This window comes from Rattus norvegicus, chromosome 10 (genome assembly GCF_036323735.1).
Source record: "Rattus norvegicus strain BN/NHsdMcwi chromosome 10, GRCr8, whole genome shotgun sequence".
Taxonomy (NCBI): Eukaryota; Metazoa; Chordata; class Mammalia; order Rodentia; family Muridae; genus Rattus; species Rattus norvegicus.
The window spans coordinates 70,652,743-70,673,459 of NC_086028.1; the positions used below are offsets into that span (position 1 = coordinate 70,652,743).

The 20,717-nt window shown below is 44.1% G+C and overlaps 2 protein-coding genes across 2 annotated transcripts in view; one reads left to right on the forward strand and one right to left on the reverse strand.

The window, feature by feature from the left end:
* The window catches only part of LOC134480843 (large ribosomal subunit protein eL21-like), a 1,068,210-nt gene that overhangs the window by 44,574 nt on the left and 1,002,919 nt on the right, over positions 1 to 20,717 (reverse strand). The gene's annotated exons all lie outside the window — the stretch shown is intronic.
* The window catches only part of Ppm1d (protein phosphatase, Mg2+/Mn2+ dependent, 1D), a 36,005-nt gene continuing 32,571 nt past the window's right edge, over positions 17,284 to 20,717 (forward strand). Inside the window, exon 1 of the mRNA NM_001105825.2 lies at positions 17,284 to 17,952. Coding sequence (NP_001099295.2) covers positions 17,502 to 17,952 — 451 coding nt within the window. The 5' untranslated portion in view covers positions 17,284 to 17,501. The remainder of the gene's footprint in view (positions 17,953 to 20,717) is intronic.

Here is a 20,717-nt window from a genome sequence, read left to right on the forward strand (position 1 = left end):
TTCCAGAGGTCCTGAGTTCAAATCCCAGCAACCACATGGTGGCTCACAACCATCTGTAATGAGATCTGATGCCCTCTTCTGGTGTGTCTGAACAGCTACAGTGTACTTATATATAATAAATAAATAAAAAATCTTTAAATACATAGTGCACATTCTCCGACATTTCCTTCTTTTAGTCCAATTAAAGGTTCTTTCTCTTATATTAATAAACTATATACAATAACAACAATTATGAGAACTTATCAAGTAAAATTATATTCAAAATGTCCAGTCCATTTGTATTTACCTTGGAAAAAGTATTATCTACCCTATCTTAGTGAGTTCAGAGTTCTGTGCTGAAATCATTTTCTATTAAAACTTGTATTTATAGACCTCGGAATATCTTCTTAGACCCTAAAACCTTTTCTCGAATCCTAAACAGTTTAAGCTTAATTGTGAAACTACAACTATCTAATCTTCAGCCTCCATCAGAGTCGGGAGAGGAATGAATGTTATCGAGTGCGAAGAAAATGCAGAGCAAGCGCCTTCCAGAAGCACAGAAGGACAGAGGTGCAGGCTGCCTGGACAGTCCCAAAACATCTCTGTGTCACCAGAGCATCGTCTTCAGCCTGCTGGCTCAGAATATATACCAGACTTTTTTGTGAGGCAGAAATTATGAAGGACTACTTACCTTGTCTTAGCAAAGCTTGGTAATTGAGTTCCCCATGTCCACATTTGCCACAGCTTGGACAACTTTCTGTCTGTGGTGGAGGCAAGGGTAGTTTTTTACCTGGTGGCTAGCTTGCTACATTTGAAGCTAACTCCAAAAGGAGGTTTTTCTGATGCTCATCATCTTCTTTGAAGTAGGATGGGGTGCTGCCAGGAGCTGACAAATCTCTGCCATGAAAAGTCTTTTATGAATAAAACATTTTTAAATGCCAAGTTCTGTAGAGCTCTGAGGTTCCTAAAGACCATCACTCTATCTGTAGGATATCTGAATAGGCAAACATGGCTTGTTTGAAGGAAAACATATTTCTGTAATTAACTAAAATAGTATCTAACATGGCCATGAGTTTGATTGATTGACTACTAACTTGTATTTCTCTCTTTTTTTTTTTTTTTTTTTTGGTTCTTTTTTTCGGAGCTGGGGACTGAACCCAGGGCCTTGCGCTTCCTAGGTAAGCACTCTACCACTGAGCTAAATCCTCAGCCCCTTGTATCTCTTAATAATCCTAAAAAAGTTCATAATAGCGACTTTCAAAAGGACCAGAACTTCACATTGCACTTGTCAATGAGTTTCATTAAGAACATTAAACAAGAGTTGAAACATGAATATGGTATGTAGTAACAAAATACAATCTTAAATCTGCATCAACATACAAAGTTCATACCAAATGTAAAGTATTTGGCTTATTAATGTTCTTTGGGCTAAAAATAGATTTAATAACCCACCCTTTATCTTATCATTCCAATATCACCCTTTTCCCTTTTCAACCCTTCTCCCCTATTTTCCTCTAACAAAGGCAACTCTTATAAAAGAAAGCATTTAATTGGGGTCTGGCTTACAGGTTCAGACGTTTAGTCCATTATCATCATGGTGAGAAGCACACTGATAGGCAAGCATGATGTTGGAGAGGTAGCTGAGAGCTACACACCCTAATCTTCAAGCAGGGGATGGGGAGAGGAACGGAAAGGAAGAGAGACGGATGAGGCCTTCCATGGTCTTTTGAAACCTCAAAGTGTACCCTAGTGACATACTTCCTCTAACAAGACCACACCTCCTAATCCTTCTAATCATTTCAAAGAATTCCACTCCCTGGTGATTCAGCACTCAGATATATTGAGAGGCCAAACCTACTCCATGTTGGCACCAATACCGGTCTTAAAAGAAAAGAGCCTGAGAATTTGACCTGCATCTGAACCCAAGCTACACCCAAGTGCCAGGAAGGACTCCACAGCTTGTCCTTTGCCTGAGTTACACCCTAGCGACTTCCTAGCAACAGTCAATCAAAGCTTAGTCTGATAGTTTCAGATGTACTTTCAGACCGTTTGTGATTGTTCATGGTTTTGCTTCAGAGCTCACACCTGTTGTCTTAACACCCCCTTGTTTGTGTGCTATTCCCTATAAAACCTTATATCCTGATGAGAGCTCAGGGCTGTTCCACTGAGAACACAAGTTCAAGCTTGTAATAAAGAGACCCTAATGCGGTTACACTGAAGCCAGCTTCTTGGTGGTCTTTTGGGGCTTTTGAGCAGGCAGAATAATATACACCTATGGGGCCACTCTCAGTCAAACCAGCACATTCTTCATACAAGGCAATACGATCTTTACTGACTGGTTCTGGTGGGCAAGCCAAACCTGTGGCAATTGCCTGTATTTTATTGGAGGCTTTGGGGCCTCCTTGGCAAATTGCTGGCACTGAGAGTTTTGTTTAATAACTGACAGCTGATTGACTGTCTTAAAAAATGGTACTAAGTATTGAATTCAGGGCCTGGCACATTTGAGGTAAACTACCACAGAGCTATACATATCCCTAGCCCATCTTTCTGTGTTTGGCTTGTTTCACTTAATGGATGAAACAGGGACAGTTTTACATCTCTGGATCTCAGAGTCCCGGAAAGGCTGTTTCTCTGTCAGTAGCTCTGCTAGTAGGAATGAGTCCCCTGTTCCCATGAGCTCCAGCACATGTCCTTATGCCTCATTGGCTTCTGGTTTTAAGTTTATTAATGAACTGATCCTTAAAACCATGGCGATGGAATGTGTGGACCGGCCCAACATCGTCTGAGATGTTTTCCAAAGCTCGATGTGGGCCCGTTTCTCCTCAGAGTGGGTCAGGGAACGCTCACCTAGAAGAAAATAGAAGAATAGATGCTGGATAAGAAACTAAAAGGGGGTAAATAAGAAATACTCAAGTTAATAAAAAAATAAATAAAAGAAAAAAAAGAAACTAAAAGGGGGGCTGGAGAGATGGCTCAGTGGTTAAGAGCACTGACTGCTCTTCCAGAGGTCCTGAGTTCAATTCCCAGCAACCACATGGTGGCTCACAACCATCTGTAATGGGATCTGATGCCCCCTTCTGGTGTGTCTGAAGACAGCTACAGTGTACTCGTATAAATAAGATAAATAAAATCTTAAATAAAAAAGAGGTAATGTCTTGAAGACAGGGAAGGCGGCTGTCTAGGACCTAGCACAGCATTCTAAGGGGAATAGAATAGTGGTGAGGGAAGAGGGAACACCTTCCTGGCCAGCCAGATCAGCAGAATCAGTCCTGTTAATTAATGGGGTGGCAGCCAGATTTACCTCACACATATGTTGTTGGAAAAAGGAATTTACATGTCACAGGCTGGTTTTGAACCACTTGTGTAGCTAATAAGGATGACTTTCAACTCCAGATCCGAATGCTGGGATTACAAGCTCAGGCCTACTTCTGGCTCCTTTTGTTTAAAGGCTCCAGGGTCCTGGACCTGCAGGCAGCTCTCTGCTTTGACCCTATTCTCGGTGTGGAGATTGTGTGTGCCCGCGCTCCTTGTATGGCTTCACAGCTCAGGAATGCAGGAGCATAAAAATTTGGGCCATTTTTGTCATAGTTGTCCTGGTGGAGGTGGGGGAAAGGTGGCCGGGTGACGCCATTACGCAGGCGCAGCACCAGGTGCGGGCAGCGGTATAGATGATGTAGGAGGACAAAGTGCCTGCTCCCTGCAGCTGCTTGCCTCGACTACCAGCAATTGCTGACTGAACCGGGTGTTTTCCTTATCTTGGTTCTCGGCCTCGACCTTCTCGATTTGTAACTGGACTCTGTTCAAACGTGTTGCCCTCGGCAGGGGAAGAGGCTTCTTGGTATCTTTTGAACGCTTCATTGAAGAAAAAGATGCTTTCTTTTTCTCTTTTCCGTTTTTCTTTTTTCTTTTCCTTCCTTCCTTCCGTCCTTCCTTTCTCCCTCCCTTTCTTTCTTTCCTTCTTTCCTCCTTTCTTTCTTCCTTACTTTCTTCGTTACTTCCTCTCTTTTTTCTAATCTTTGTTTTTTTTTTTTTTTTTTTTTTTTGTTTTTTTTTTTTTTTCGGAGCTGGGGACCGAACCCAGGGCCTTGCGCTTCCTAGGTAAGCGCTCTACCACTGAGCTAAATCCCCAGCCCCTCTAATCTTTGTTTTAAGACATATGTCTTATATTGTCTGGCATTCTTGTGGGGATTTGGGGAGGGCTTATGGAGATGTTAAGACCCACAAAGGGTCTCTCTGTGTGGTCCTGGCTGTGTATAGACCAGGTTGGCTTAGAACTCGAAGTGATCTTGACTGTGTCACCTCATTAGTATCTGAAGCCCATCTGGAAGCCATCCAATAGAAGCTCCTTTAACGAGTCACTACTTAGATGACATACCTGACTCAAAAATGCTCTCCATTGCTTTGAAAGTGATACTGAACCCCAGAACACAATGAACCCCTGGGAACAGACTTTAGCTGAGATATACCCACATACTATTGTTCCCATGTGCTGGGTCAGTGCTTGTACACAAACCGGTTTATTCTAGTTAGTCTTGTTTTAAGTGGATATTTAATTAAATGTTATGTAACATGTACAGTATGAATGTAGGAAAATTATTTCTCTCTATGAAAAATAAATTGGATACTTTGGAGAAAAGCCAAAGCAATCTTTTTATTCAAAAAAAAAAGTTTAGATTTACTTATGTATGTCCATGTTTTGCTTGCAAGTATGTGCATGCCTTTGAAGGTCAGAAGGGACCAGCTGGTCCCTGGAACTGGAATAATGAATGGTTGTGAGCCACCATGTCGATGCTGGGAGCCGAACTGGGTCCTCTGAAAGAATAACAAGTTCTCTTCACTGGTAAGTCATCCTTAAGACCCAAGGCAAATCAAGTTGTTGTTTTTTGGGTTTTTTTTTTTAATGCGATTGAGAGTCAGGGTTGGTGGTACAAGCCTGTAATCCTAGGTGTTCAGGAGGCTGAGGCATGTGAATTGCAAGTCAAAGCCTGTCTGGGTTACACAGTGAGTCCAAGGCCAATATAAGCAGCATAGCCAGACCCTATCTATCTCTCCTTTTTTCCAATCAAGTCTGGGTTGACCTTGACATTATTATGGAACTAAGAATAACTGAATTTTGGACCCAATTGTCACAAAAAAAAAAAAAAGGGCACTGAGCTGATAGCAGGGGAGACTGTTTGTTTTGAAATCATGAAGACTTGAATTCAATTCCTCAGACTTGTAAAAAGGCCATGCATGGTCACCTGCATCTGTAACCCCAGTACTATAGAAGAGGCAGAGGACAGAGGACTGACGGAGCTTTCTGGTCACTGGTCTATTCTAGGCTCCAGGAGAGAGCATGCATGCCCCAAGGCAATAGGAGGAGAGTGATAGGGAAGGATCCTCAACTTAGCAAGACCCTCAGCACCCTCCTCTGAACCCCACTTCCCTGTGCATATACTATATACATGTAACACACACACACACAGACACACACAGGGCAGCTGCTTGGGTTCAGGTGAGGCTACCTAGAAATAATTGTTGGTAGACTGGGGAAGTCAGGGGGTTGAAGACCTGGCTCAGTGGTTAAGAGCACTGGGTGCTCTCCCAGAGGTCCTGAGTTCAATTCCCAGCACCACATAGTGTCTCACAACCATTTGTAATGGGATTTGATGGCCTCTTCTGGGGTGCAGAAAGACAGAGGAATGACTATAAAATATATATATATATTTTTAGGAATATATATATATTCCTAAAAAAGAGAATAGGGAAATCATAAAGTCCAAGTGAGTTTGTGTTGGAAGCCCACAGTATTTTAAAGTTCTTATTCTGATTTAAAGAGATCAAAGCTGAAAGCTGTAGACAGCTGTCTACTCGTGTGGTTTATAGCAGAAGGGGGAAGCTGAACACCAAATAGGGGATGCGTCTGAAGTAAAGTGTTGGTCACCAGCAGAAGGCTGGCAAATACATGTGTTGGTACTATTAGTTAAAATAAAACGAGACTCCTGAAAATCTGTATGGCGAAAGTCATCAAATGAAAAAGAGAGGGCAAAGAGTTAGGAAATAGGAAATCAGGAGACAGGAGCTGGCAAGTTAAAATGTAGAGGGTGCGGAAGTCTTTTTTTTTTTTTTTTTTTTGGTTCTTTTTTTCGGAGCTGGGGACCGAACCCAGGGCCTTGCACTTCCTAGGTAAGGGCTCTACCACTGAGCCAAATCCCCAGCCCCGAGGGTGCGGAAGTCTTATCATAGGAGAATAAAGAATTCAATCTCTTGAGAAAAAAATTATTTAAAAGGTGATGGAAAAAACTATTACTAATGAGGAGAGCTGGGGCTGGGGTTAAGAGAACTGGCTGCTTTTCTGGAGGACCCAGCACCCACATGGTGGCTTATAAGTTTCTGTAACTCTAGGCTCAGCAGATCTGACACAGTCTTCTGATCTCTGTAGGACCAGGGGCACACACACGGTATGTAGACATATAGGCAGGCAAAACACTCATTAAAACAAACAAACAAACCAACAAACAAACAAACAAGAAAACGAGACGAGCTGACACAGCTTATTGTATATCAGCACTATGGTACGCTGATTTTTCTTTATTTTGTTTGTTTCTAGACAAGGTCTCACTTGGTAGCCCAGGTTAGCCTCCAGCTCACATGCTTTTTGTCTGCCTCTGTTTCCTGAGTGTGGAGATTAAAGCTTGCAGCACCGTGGATGGTTCTATCCTCCCTGCATTTACATGGGCCAGGCTAAGGAGTTAGAAGGTGAAGTGGCATGGTGCCATTTGTCCGTAACCTTAGCATCTGGGAGGTGGAGGCGGGAAGATCAGGAGTTTAGGGCCAGCCTGGGCTAAATAGCAAGTTCCTTTCCTGCCTTTTAAAAGACACTATTCACAACACCCCTAACTTGAAGTTCCTCTTTTTAAAAAATGCGCGCGCGCGAGCGTGTGTGTGTGTGTGTGTGTGTGTGTGTGTGTGTGTGTGTGTGTGTGTGTGAGAGAGAGAGAGAGAGAGAGAGAGAGAGAGAGAGAGAGAGAGAGGAGAAGAGAGAGGTGTGAGGTGAGCACCTGGGCCATGTGTGTATGTAGAGATCAAAGGAAAACATTTTGGATTCTTCAACCTTTGGGTGGGTTCTGAGTTTGGAACAAGTTACCAGACTGAGGTGTACCATGCCTTTACTTGCTGAGCATCTCCCCAGCAGGGAAGTTCATTCTTAGGTTCACTCAAGTCTCACAAATTGGATGGAGGCAGAAGATGCAGGGGGAAATGTTGGTCCTTATCGCCTAACACACAAGAAGTAGTGAGTGGACCGAAATGACCTGTTTGTATAGTAGTTCAGAAATAGACTTGCCCAGTTCACACCTTAAAGCAAATGCTCTTTAAATTTGACTACAGCTGGGTGTAGACCTGCAGCCACTGGAAGGAGGGCACAGGAAGACCACCCAAGCACAAGAGCTGACTTAAGCTACACAGGAAGGAGCCTTTTCCTCAAGAAAAGAGGGGAATGGGGAGGGGGATACAATTTACTAGTTTATATTTTGAAGGTGTTCTTTGCTAATTTTGTATCAAAGTTTGAAGGGCACATTACTCGGGGCTTAAAGCTTTCTCCACAGACGTTGAATACATAATTCTGCTGAGTTAAAACACTACATAGTAGAGGCTGGAGAGGCAGCTCAGCAGTTAAGGGCATTTGCCTCTCCTGTAGGAGACCCTGGTTTGAGGCCCATCACCCATAACAGGCAGCTTACAACTTCCTATAAATTCAGTTCCAGGGGATCTGACTCCCTTTTCCAAACTTCTCAGGTGCCTATATTCACATGCACACAAACTTCATATATATAATCTTTTAAAAAAAAGAAATGGGGTTGGGGATTTAGTTCAGTGGTAGAGCACTTGCCTAGCAAGCGCAAGGCCCTGGGTTCAGTCCCCAGCTCCGAAAAAAAAGAAAAAGAAAAAGAAAAAAAAAAGAAAAAAAAGATAAAAAAAAGAAATATAGTAATTACTTCAAGAAAATACTTCTCACTTGATTCTGTTTTTTGTTGTTTTGTTTTTGCTTTTCCCTTTTGAGACAGGGTCTCACATAACTTAAGCAAGCTTAACATGTAGTCAAGGATGGCCTTGAACTCTAGGTGTTCCTGTCTCCACTTCTCCACTGTTCTGATTGCAGGTGCGTACCACCAAGCCTTACTATTAAATTACTTAAACGAAGTTTTCATTATTCCAGTGCCGGGGACTGAACCTAGAACCCAGCAAGAGAGTCACGTGTGCTACACCTGAGTTACTCCCACGGGTCATGGGTGGCCAATGCCAACTGAAAACTCCTGCTTTTCACTGGTGAAATGCTGGGACTACAAGCCTGCCCCACACTACACTTGGCTTGAGATTTGGGATTCTCACTGTGTTTCCTGAGTTGTTTGCAGAACCTCTTCTCTCAGCTGCCCAATTAGAAAATAAAGCTTTTGTTTAACTTCTGAGGGAAGTGAAAAAACAAAAAAGGGAAACATATCACTGAGGAAAAACAATGTATTTAGCTAGGCCTATAATCCTAGCTCTTTGGGGGAAGATGCAGGAGGATTGCTGTGGGTTCAAGGCCACCCTGGGCTACAGTCTAGCCTATACTATAGTGAGACACCTTCTCAAAAAGCCAAAAACCGAATGGAAAGGAGGAAGAGACAGGAGGGAGAGGGAGAGAAGCTGTGGCAGGACAATATGGCGGGCGACGTTAAGATTCCACATTGTACCTTTACAGGTTGTTATGAATGTTCTTAAGGGATGGATGTGTATTGGGCTTTGTATGTTTAGGTGGGCAATTATATCTTATCAATTGAGTAAGAAAAAAAAGGCCAAAAACCAAGTAAGGCATAGGCGGTCAAACCTTTAATTGTAGGTGTGTAAGACAGTCAAGTGTAAGTGGAGAGAAAAGGTATCAATATTTTTCCCATATGATTGACTCAACCCAGCTCTCTGGAGAGAATATGACATTGATTTTCCATAACTGGGAGCCCATACAGGACTTTTGAGAGTCTGGCCACAGCAGTTCTGTGTCTCCCACTTGTTTATGTTCACATATGATGAGTGTGACAGCAGTAGTCATGTTAGACTATTTTTAAACACTGGGTTCCAGACACAGAGGGGTTACAGTAAAGGCAGACTTACAGAACTTAACGTCTTGAGACACATTTACCTCATTTATCTGCCCTAGTTAACATGCAGGTGGCTCTAATAGGTGAACTGTAGACTTATGGAAAGAAACAGTAGCAAACAGAGGGTTTTTTGCTTGTTTGTTTGTTTTGAGACAGGGTCTCTCTGTTATGTAGTTCTGGTTGTCCTGAAACTCAATATGCAGACTAGGCTAATCTTGAACTCGCAGAGATCCATCTCTGCTTCCCAAGTGCTGGCATTAAAGGCTTATGCCACCACGGCAGCTTTGATTAGATTCTTATACTAAAATTGATTCTTTTTTTTTTTTCCTTTTCTTTTTTTTGGAGCTGGGGACCGAACCCAGGGCCTTGCAAGCGCAAGCTAAATCCCCAACCCCTAAAATTGATTCTTAAAGTACATGTTTAAGGAAAGTGTGTTTACAAAACAATACAAAAGGGCTGGAGAGATGGCTCAGAGGTTAAGAGCACTGACTGATCTTCCAGAGGTCCTGAGTTCAAATTCCAGCAACCACATGGTGGCTCACAACCATCTGTAACGGGATCTGATGCCCTTTTCTGGTATGTCTGAAGACAGCTACAGTGTACTTATATATAATAAGTAAATAAATCTTTAAAAACAAACAAACAAACAAACAAACAAACCCCACATCAGGTGCTCCTTCCACAGCCCGCACACCACCTGCCTGCCCACAGCCTTCGGACCAAAGAGAACCTCGTACCTGGCTCAAATCAAGTAAAAAAAAAATGCGTGTTTGCCAATTTTGTATGCTAATAGTTAGGGACATAATAAGAGGTCATTAAAAGCAAGATATGACTTCAAAATCCAATCAATTGATGAGGCACCTAACCCTGGAGTAGATCCCAATAGAAGAAATGTCATGACCAGTGGTTAAAAGTAGGCGATTTTACAAAGCATGTAGGGAAACACAGCTAACTGAAAGAAAGTCAACAGGCTGGAGAGATAGCTCAGCAGTTAAGAGCACTTACTCCTCTGGCAGAGGACCTGGGTTTGGTTCCTAACACTCACACCAAGGCTCACAACTTCAACTCCAGTGCCAGGGGTCTGCTGCCTTTTTCTGGCCTCACTGTGCACAGACATACGTTCAGGCAAAACACTCATACACATAAAATAATAATAAATGGATCTTAAGGAAAAAAATAAATTCAAGCTGGATGTAGTGGCACATGCCTATAATCCCAGCACTCAGGAGGTGGAGGCCGGAGATGAGCTTAAGACTATTTTGGGATATCTAGAAAGATTTTGGGCTATGTAGGGGAAACCAGGTAAGGCAGGGCTTTGTATCAAGTACGAAATCAAAACAAAAACATAAGGAAAATGAAGCTTGACAACGTATGACTATAACCCGAGTTGGGAGGCAAAAGTAAGGGAATCAGAAGTTCAAAGTTGTCCTTAGCCACACGTCTCTCAAAAAAACCAAAAAAAAAAAAAAAAAAAAAAAAACCAAATACAACAAGCAAACAAAAAACACCCAAACCAACCAACCAAAAAACCAAAAAGGAAACTGTGGTGCATGGCTGCAATCCCAGCATTCCATAGGTGCAAGCAAGAGGCTCACCATTTCCAGGCCTCCCTGTGTGTAGATGTGTGTAGTGGCTTATGCCTGCAATCCAGGGACTCAGAGGTTGAGGGAGGAGGACTGAGTCGAATTTGAGGTCAGTCTAGGATACATAGTGTTTTTCAGGCCAAGTCATATAGGGAGATCCAGTCTCAAAAAAGTAAAGCAAGAGGCCAGAAAGGTGGCTCTGTGCATATGAATGGTTGTTACTGAGTCTAGTGACCTGGATGTAGCCTCTGGACCTCACATAGTGGAGATACCCAACTTCTGAAAGCTGTCCTCTAGTCTACACACTTACACATACACAAATACACACTTGTGTGCACACACTTGTGTATACAGGACACAGACACAAATAACTATTAAGAAAATAAATTAAGGGGCTGGGGATTTAGCTCAGTGGTAGAGCGCTTGCCTAGGAAACGCAAGGCCCTGGGTTCGGTCCCCAGCTCCGAAAAAAAGAACCAAAAAAAAAAAAATAAATTTAAAAAGGGGCTAGACAGGGGATTTAGCTCAGTGGTAGAGCACTTGCCTAGCAAGCTCAAGGCCCTGGGTTCGGTCCCCAGCTCCGGAAAAAAAAAAAAAAAAGGGGCTAGACAGATAGCACTTGCTGAATAAACATGAGTACCTGAGTTCAAATCTAACACCCATGTAAAAAGTTGGACGTGGAGGTGCACAGTGCTATGGGAGGGGGAGGGGAGGGACTGAGGGAGGGGGAGAGGGTGGCAGGAATTTGATAGTTAGCTCCAGAGTAAGACCCTGTTTCAAAGGAATAAGGTGGAGAATGCTGGAGCAGGATACCAGACTCTCTCCTCTGGTCTCAGCACTAGAGCACGAGAGTGAGAGCACCCACACAGCCATAGCCACACGCCCTCACCCCCAAGACCTGCATACGAAACAAGAAGAAACAAAAATCCAAGGCAAGCCAAAGCAAACCATAAAAGCTACGGTTGGTTATGGAATCAGGCAGATCTGGCTGTCGAAAAGCGATCTTCATGGTTTAATGGGGTGTTTGCTTGACTGGAAGTAGTTTAGAATCAGCTATGACGTAGTAATACTATGTAAGTGGTACTAAGTAAGAGGTAAGTCTGGGGTGGTGGGCAACTTGTAGTCCCAGTAGTTAAACTTGAGCAGGAGGATCCTGAGTTTAAGGCCAGCCTGGGCCACACAGGACGACACTGTCTTTTAAGAAAGAGAAGTAAGGGGTGGGGGGAAAAAGAATTAGGCCAGATGTGCTGGCACAAGCCTTTGATCTCTGAACTTGGGAGGCAGAAGGTGCGTCTCAATGACTTTGAGGCCAACTTGATTACACAGAGAGAGAGAGGAGAGAGAGGGAGAGGAGAGGAGAGGAGAGGAAAGAGAGAGAGGAGAGAACGCTCTAGGCCATTCAGGTCTACAGAATGAGAGCTTGTAGCACAGAGAGAGTATGTAGGGTAGGTTAAAGTATTGTGTGTGTGTGTGTGTGTGTGTGTGTGTGTGTGTGTGTGTGTGTGTGTAATATAGAATAGAGCATGGTGGTATTTATTGTTGTTTTTTTTTTTTTTTTCAGAGCTGAGGACCGAACCCAGGGCCTTGTGCTTGCTAGGCAAACGCTCTACCACTGAGCTAAATCCCCAACCCCTATTGTTGATCTTTTTAACACAGGCCTCACTCTGTTGTCCAGGCTGGTCTCGAGCTCACTGTATATAGTCCAGGCTGGCCTTGAACTTGTGGCAATTCTCTTGCCTCAATCTCTTGAGTATTAGGTCTTCAGGTGTGTGTGTACCACCATACTAGGATGAAAGCATGTCTGCATATAAATGGAGAAGACTCAGTTAAAAAAAACAAACAAGAAATTGCTGGGCAGTGGTGGTCTTCAGTCTCTGGACTTGGGAGGCAGAGACATGCAGTGTCCAATTCTGAGGCCAGCCTGGTCTACAAAGTGAGTTCCAAGACAGCCAGTGATAGACAGAGAAATCCTTTCTTAAACAAAATCAAACCAAACCAACATCAAAACCAACCAACTCACCAAAACCAATAAACGGGAAAACAGACATGGCAGGGACAAGAATGACTTAACTGTTGATGTTTTTTGAGGTACAGTTTCCTGTATCCCAGGATGGCCTGGAACTTGCTATGTAGCAAAGGATGACCTAGACCTTCTGATCATCTGGCATCGATCAGTCCAAGTGCTGGGGTTACAACTAGTTTAGTAGGTGCTGGGGATCAAGCCCAGAGCTTCATGTATGCTAGAGTAACACTTTATCAACTAAGATACATTCCCCCGGCAAAGAGTAAGAAGAGAATGGGGCTGGGGTATTGGTTCTGAAGTTAAGTGCACTGGTGGCTCTTCCTCTTCTAGTACCCACATGGAGGCTCGAAGGCATTCATAACTCATTCTCAAGTGACCCAATGTCCTCTTCTGGCTTCCTCTCGTCCCAGGCACACATGGTGCACAGATATACCAAATACGCATACACAGAAAAATGAGTAAATTAAAAAAAAAATTGGGGTTGGGGATTTAGCTCAGTGGTAGAGTGCTTGTCTAGGAAGCGCAAGGCCCTGGGTTCGGTCCCCAGCTCTGAAAAAAAGAACCCCCCCCCCCCCAAAATTGAGCAAGCCAGTAAGCGGTTCTCCTTAGTGGTCTGCTTCAGCCTAGCCCTTCAGGTTCAAGCCTTGAGTTCCTGCCTGGTTGTTTCCTCCCCTGGTTAGTCAGTGTTTTATCACAGCACAGAGAAGCAAACTGGGACAGATAGCAAGCCATGAATAAAAGAGCTAGGAGGGATGAAGAGGAAGTCAGAGCTTACGTGACTTACAGAAGAGGTAGGTGTGTGGAGGTACTAAGAGGTGACGGAGATAGCAAAGAATACTGTGAAGGAAGAGAATACTGTCCCCAGGCTTGAAAAGTGTCTGGGACAGGAAGTTAGTTGATTCAAACATCTCCAGAGGAGGCTGAGATAACGTGGAGATGGTTGGCAACAGAAGTTGAAACGCTTAGGATGACTGTGGAATGAACGCCATAGAGTCGGAGTTTAGTATAGAATGGTTTAGAATGGTTGACTGGAGCCCGTAGGCTGAGCCTGGGAGGGAATGTGTCAAGGTTCACGATGTAATTGCCTTCTGGTGTTCTTGCTGGGCAAAGGTAGGCAAACTAAGGTGGCCATGTAAAGGGAAGTAGATAAGCTGTTCTTTCTTGCAGGACTCGTGGGATGGAGGCTGCTGCAGCATCACTGCTACGATCTCATTAGAATTTTACAATGCAGTTATAAAATATGCCTATACATTTGCACTTTTGTTGGTTTTTGATAATGTTATGATCACCCATTAAACACGATGAGATTCCTTCTTGGACCCAAGTGTTTTGTTTGTTTGTTTAAAATAAGGTCTCACTACAGAGTGAGGGGCTGGCCTAGAACTCATACTCTAGCTTCCCACCCAGAGATCTATCCACCTGCCCAAGCCTTTTCTGAATGTTGGGATTGAAGCGTTTGTCCACCTGGACCTCCAGCCCCCACCCAAGCCCCAAGGGAAGCCCAGCATTCTTGTTACTTTGTTACCATCTTAATGTAGTCTTCCCTGAGAAGGTGTTATTTTGGATTGCATTTTAATTTTATTTTGGTGTATAAGAATCTCTAGTGTGTATGGATGGTGAGTGCCTCAGCAGTGTGAAGTGGAGGTCAGGGAGAAATGTGCAGGAAACGTTCTCTCCTACCACTCTCTCAGTGGGTTCCAGGGATGGAACTTAGAGAGTTGGTGAAGAGGGCTTTTTCTGAGGTAACTGAAGATGAAGATGATCTTGAATTCTCTTTTTTAAAAAAGATTTATTTGTTATGTGTAGAGGCCCTGTTACTGTCTTCAGACACACCAGAAGAGGGCATCAGATTCCATTACAGATGGTTGTGAGCTGGGAATTGAACTCAGGACCTCTGGAAGTGCAGTCAGTGCTCTTAACCACTGAGCCATCTCTCCAGCCCCCAACCTTAAACTCTTGATCCTCTTGCCTCTGCGTTCCAAGTACTAGAATTATAGATCCGTATGGCTATGTCTGGCCTACAGGTTTATCTACTTAGACCTTTCTCTGTATGTTCTTTAATTGATCTTGCCTATGAATATATATACATATATATTTTATATGAAGCCAGAGGCCATGTTTGTGGAAGTGACACAACAGGAGGGGTTAAAGGAAAAGAAGAAAATGGTGTAATTCTATTTAATTTAAAAACCAAAACAATAAAAGATTGTGATATATATATATATTTTTTTTTTTCTTTTCCTTCCTCCCCCACCCCCCGCTTTTATTTATTTTTTTGAGATAGGGTTCTGTGTGTCTTTGACTGCCCTGAAACTCACTCCGTAGACCAAGCTGGCCTCACAGAGATCCTCCTGCCTCTGCCTCCCAGTAGTTTTGTGTGTATGTAGGCTTGAGAATGCCATGTTCTGACTCTGGATGTCTGCAGACAACGTACATGTGCTAATCTCTCCTACTTTGTGGGTGGGGACAATACTCAGGTTGCCAGGCTTGTCACCAAGCATCTTCAGTGGCTGAGCTATCTTGCTGGTTCCCACTTCACTCCCGGTAAAAAGATGCCCAAGTAGAAGTTAGGTGTGTCACACCCCTTTATTCCCAGCCCTTGGGAAGCAGGGAGTTTGGAACCTGCCAGGACTATACAGTTGCAGGATAGTCAGGGCTACATTGTGAGATTTTTGTCTCAAAAATTTAGTTTAAAATAGTTGCCCCTGCTGGTCAGTGGTGGCACAGGCCTTTAATTCTAGCACTTGGGAGGCTGGGTAGGCAGATCTGAGTTTGAGGTCATCCTGGTCTACAGAGTGAGATCCAGGGGCAGGCAAGGCTACACAGAGAAACCCTGTCTCAAAACATACACACACACACACACACACACACACACACACACACACACACACACTCACACACACACATACACACAAACACACCAATAATTGTTAAACATGTTAGAGGTTGGGTTCAATTTCTAACAAATAACTGCCTTAAAAACTGTTAAAGGGCCCGGAGAGATAGATGGGGGTTAGAAGCACTGGCTGGTTTTCCGGAGGATCCAGGTTCAATTCCAGCACCTACATGGCAGCTCAAAGTGTTCTGTTCTGGGGAATCTGACTCCCTCATACATGCAGGCCAAACACCAATGTTCATAAAAAATAGTAATTTAAAAAAATGTTTAGGCCAAGTTATTTCAGAATGCTGTTTTAGGGGAGTGGAGAGATGGCTCAGTGGTTAAGAGCCTGCACTGCTTTTTGGTTTGGAGCACCAGAAGATCTGGCTAGCACCCACCTGTAACTCCAATTGTAGGAGGAGCCTCTGGCCTCCACATTCACATTCACATTCACATTCACATAGAGATGTACGTATAATGAAAATGAAATAAATACTTAGTGAAAATCTTAAAAAGAACTGTCTTGGGAGGTATAGAAATTGTTGCAACACCATGTTGAAAGTTAGGCCAGTGTAAAGATTTTCCTTGTGTTTGCATTTCCTGTGCTGCTGTATATAAATTCCCACCACTATTGTTACTATTCCATGTGAAATCTCAAAGGCTGTGTGGGAAATAACAAAGGAACAGGTTAACTTTAAGTTGACTGGTTCAAAAGAATACGGTACTAAGACAATCAATTAAATAGATCACTCGAGGACTTATTTCAATTTCGTGGGAATCTGTTTAAAAGCAAGCGTTTTGTTGTTTGGACTGTCACCTTCTGTGTGAATAGAGGGAAATAACAGACCTTAGGGCATGGAGAGTCTGTTGTATGCTCTTTTTCCAAACGGTAACTTAGATTCTGCAGTAATAGCTGTATTCAAGACTAGTCCGAAAAAGTATTAACGAGGCTGAAAAGAGGAAAAATACAAAAAAAAAAAAAACCCAAAAAACCCAAACAAACAAACAAACAAAAAACCTTTTAAAAAAGTGCTGTAAAGAATAAGAATTGCTAGGAATTAAATTCGCTGACAGGTCTCCGACATAACGTTATCTCGGAAAATAGGACTGCATAACTGGCGGTGGAAAATTCCAAGTCTTCTTAAGTAAACTCGACCGCTTTCCTTTAACTTCCAGCCGGACATGTCCCACCCAAGCCAGTTCACGCGCGCTACCCTGGTCCAGCGCACGGACCAACGACTTTTAAGGCATTTTCGCGCCATTTCGCTTGAAGGAGTGTAAGGTCGAGTCCACCCTTGACCTCTGCAAATTTTCCACAATCGCGGGAGGCCGGAGCCTGTAAAGCTGGCTCTGCAAGAGAACTACAGGGGAAAAACCAGAAATCTTACCCTAGGGATTTAGGGAAAAATAAAAAAAGGTGACAGGTTGAGGAGTTAGCCGCTCAGTGACAGCGGAAAACCCCCAGGGCACAGAAGCCCTAGGCTGGAGAAAACAAACCCCGCAAGGCGCGCGCTCGCGCAGGCGGCAGGCGGAGCCAGAGCAGCGGTTGCAAATTGAAGCGGGGGTGGAAGGAGGGCGGGGGCGAACTCGCTCTCCTGGACTCCTGATTGGTCCTTCTAAGCGAGCCGAGTGACATCACAGGCGGGCGGGGGGGAACGTCAGATTGGTGTGGTGGGCGCGGGCGGGGAGCTCGTGCAGTGCGCAGGCGCAGCTGCTCGGCTCAGCTCGCCCGCGACTCGACCGGCCCAGCTCTCGCGGACAAGTCCCGACATCACGCGCCCCCCCCCACCTCGGGGACCGCCTCCTCCTCGCTCTCGGCATCGTCGAAGATAAACAATAGTTGGCCGGCGAGCGGCGAGTGTGTCTCCCGCCTCGGAATTCCGCGGGCTGCGTGGGAACGGCGGGATCCCGGGCAGCCGGCCATGGCGGGGCTGTACTCTCTGGGAGTGAGCGTCTTCTCTGACCAGGGCGGGAGGAAGTACATGGAGGACGTAACTCAGATTGTGGTGGAACCCGAGCCCGCTGCGGAGGACAAGCCGGCGCCGGTACCCCGGCGGGCGCTCGGGCTGCCGGCGACCCCATCTCTCGTCGGCGTCGGGCCATCGGGAAAAGGCCCGGCGGCGGCCCGCGACCCTGCCCCGGACGCCGCGGCCTCGCTACCCGCTGGACGCTGCTGTCGCCGCCGCTCCTCGGTGGCCTTCTTCGCTGTGTGCGACGGGCACGGCGGGCGGGAGGCGGCACAGTTTGCCCGGGAGCACTTGTGGGGTTTCATCAAGAAGCAGAAAGGCTTCACCTCGTCCGAGCCCGCCAAGGTGTGCGCTGCCATCCGCAAAGGCTTCCTCGCCTGTCACCTCGCCATGTGGAAGAAACTGGGTAAGTTCCCCGGCTTGTGTGCTGCCCGCCTTCCTTTTTCTTTTCTCCCTTTCTCCCCCTGAGCTTTTTATAGCATCAGCACCGCGTGGGCCTTCCCGGGTACCAAGAGCGCTAACCATCAAGCGACGCAGTCCAACAAGGGATGTGAGTGAAGACTGTCAGGGTTGGAGTTCTGGGCACACCGAGTGGCCTCGGAAACGCTAGGATGGCTTGTCTCCCAGCAACCGCTCCTTGCTTTATCTCCTCCCTCCCACGATCAGGGGGCAACAGTCCCCTCTCCCTTCGCTAATTCACTTTGATAGCAGCACGCTCAGAAGTGTTTGAAAGCCGGCGCCAGATTCTAACCAAGGGGTAAATTTAAGAAACGTTTCTGCCTGGGCCAGGTGAAGGAAGCAGGAGGTGGCAAGAATTGGAGCGTTCCCTTAGCATCTGTCATAATTTTGTTCTTGTTGGGCTTGGCCCTCTTGGTTGCCTCCTATCGGTGGTGTCACTTCTTTAGATTGACCCGAATGGTTCTGTGTAAGCCAATTTAGAAGGGCTGAGGTGTAACATAGGCAACTTAACTTTTGGAAGCAATTCTGTTGTGATCTTGTTTTAGGGTCACCCCTTGAATTGTTTATGAGAAAGGTGCGCAACGTGTTAAGTTTTAAATTGAACCCGTGTTAGGGGTATGCATTAACTTCTTGGTGTGTGTGTGTGTGTGTGTGTGTGTGTGTGTGTGTGTGTGTAGGCGGGGAGAGGGAGAGGGAAAGAGTGAGGGCGGATACTTCGCTCATTGCACTCAGTTTTCCAAAGGTTCATAGTAAAAAGCATTCATGTAAGTAGTCGTCAAAGTAGTTTTTGGTAACAGGCATCTTAATTCCTAAAAGTTAAGTGTAATTGTAGTCCATCTAAATTTTGATTGTGAGACACACAGTACTTCTGGATATAACATAAATGACGAAGGATTAAATGGTTGCTTATTTATTGCTCTGAGTATGTGGTGCATATCTTTGTCACAGAAAAGAATTTATGCTCCTGCCACTAAAAACCCTTTGTTTATAGTGGTGTAAGAAAGTTACTCTATTTTCATTAAAGAGACAGACACAGAAAAGGCTGTTACAGATCGTAAAATACACTGTTTTTAGAAAGGCATTGTCATACGGTATAGACTAGCTGGTTTCAAAGTCTGTTTTCCATCTGTTGGGCCTTTTGCCAAGTATGTGATTGACTGGAAGACTAGCCACTCAGGTTTTTGGAGGCAGTTCCCAGCTAATCCCTGGGGCCCCCATCATGGATTTATTTTGTTTTTGTGTGGGCAGAGTAGAGCTGAAAGCATTGTAGTTTATTCTAGAAATGCATTATACTATTGGCTGAAGGGGAATTAAATGTGGATAGTGAGACAAAGAGATTAAGATTAGACACAAAGAACTATTACAGAGTTCATTTATTTGCAGTACACTTGGGGCATGCGAATTTCCCATACGCTTTAAAAATCAAAAGCCTTTAATATTTCAACTTTAGCTAGATGTGGTGGTACATGTCTCTAATACTAGTGCTTGAAAGGCCAAGGTAGGCAGGTATGTCTGCAATTGAGGCTAGCCTGGTCTACTCCACAGAGAGAGTTTCAGGCATACTAGAGAGACCCTTTCTGAAAAAACAAAACAAAACAAAACAAAACAAAAAAAACCCCGAGCTTTATTTTGGAGTGTGGTGTTCATGCTGGTGATCCCAGTGCTTGGGTGGCGACCAAGGAGGTTCAGTGTGCGTTCAGGGCCAGGACCACAAAATAGGCCATCACAGAGAAGAGAAAGAGTTTGAACTTTATATTTGGTTTTATTTTAATATGTTATGTGCTGGTGTCGAATTGAATGAACACAGGGCCTCTCACATAAGCACAAGCTCTACTTCTGTGGTCCCTGAGTGTCCCTTTAAAAAAGCGGAGGTCATACTGTTAATTGTAAATGTATTTTTATACATTCACATACATAAAAAGCTTCAAAAAACATTTTGTATTTTAAATGATGTGTATGTGTGTGGATATATGCATGTGAGTATAGATGCCTGAAAAAAAATCAGAGACATTAGATATCCTGAGGTCTAAGGTTACATGTGGTCATGATGCCCGATGTGGCTTTTGGGAACTGAACTCTCAAGGACTTGGGTACTTTGGAAGAGCAGTACATGCTCTTAATTGGGTGTACCATATTTCCAACCTTACATACAAATACTTATTGAGTCACACTTTTTTTTTTAACTGAATGAAGCATTAAATGAACTCCATCTTTAAAACTTAAATTTAGGGTTGGGGATTTAGCTTAGTGGTAGAGCACTTGGCCCTGGGTTTGGTCTCCAGCTCCGAAAAAAAGAAAAGAAAAAAAAAAACAAACCAAAACTTAAATTTAAAAAAAAGCATTAAATGAACTCCATCTTTAAAACTTAAATTTAAAAATATTTTGAGTAAATTAGAATTATGATATAGGAAATATAAATTAAAAAAAATTTCAAGTCTTAATTTTATTCAGCTATTCCTTTTCTACCAATTAAGTAAAGTCAAAGTCTTCTTTAGTTTTTTTAGTCTGTAGTCAGCCTTCCTCTGTACTTGTGTTAATTAACCATTTTTTGTCATCTTTGTCATCACATTTTCCCAGGGCACATTAAAATAATTCACTTTTTTTTTTTCCGGGGACGGAACCCAGGACCTTGCGCTTGCTAGGCAAGCACTCTACCACTGAGCTAAATCCCCAACCCCCAATAATTCACTTTTGATTGGCATGGTGTCTCAT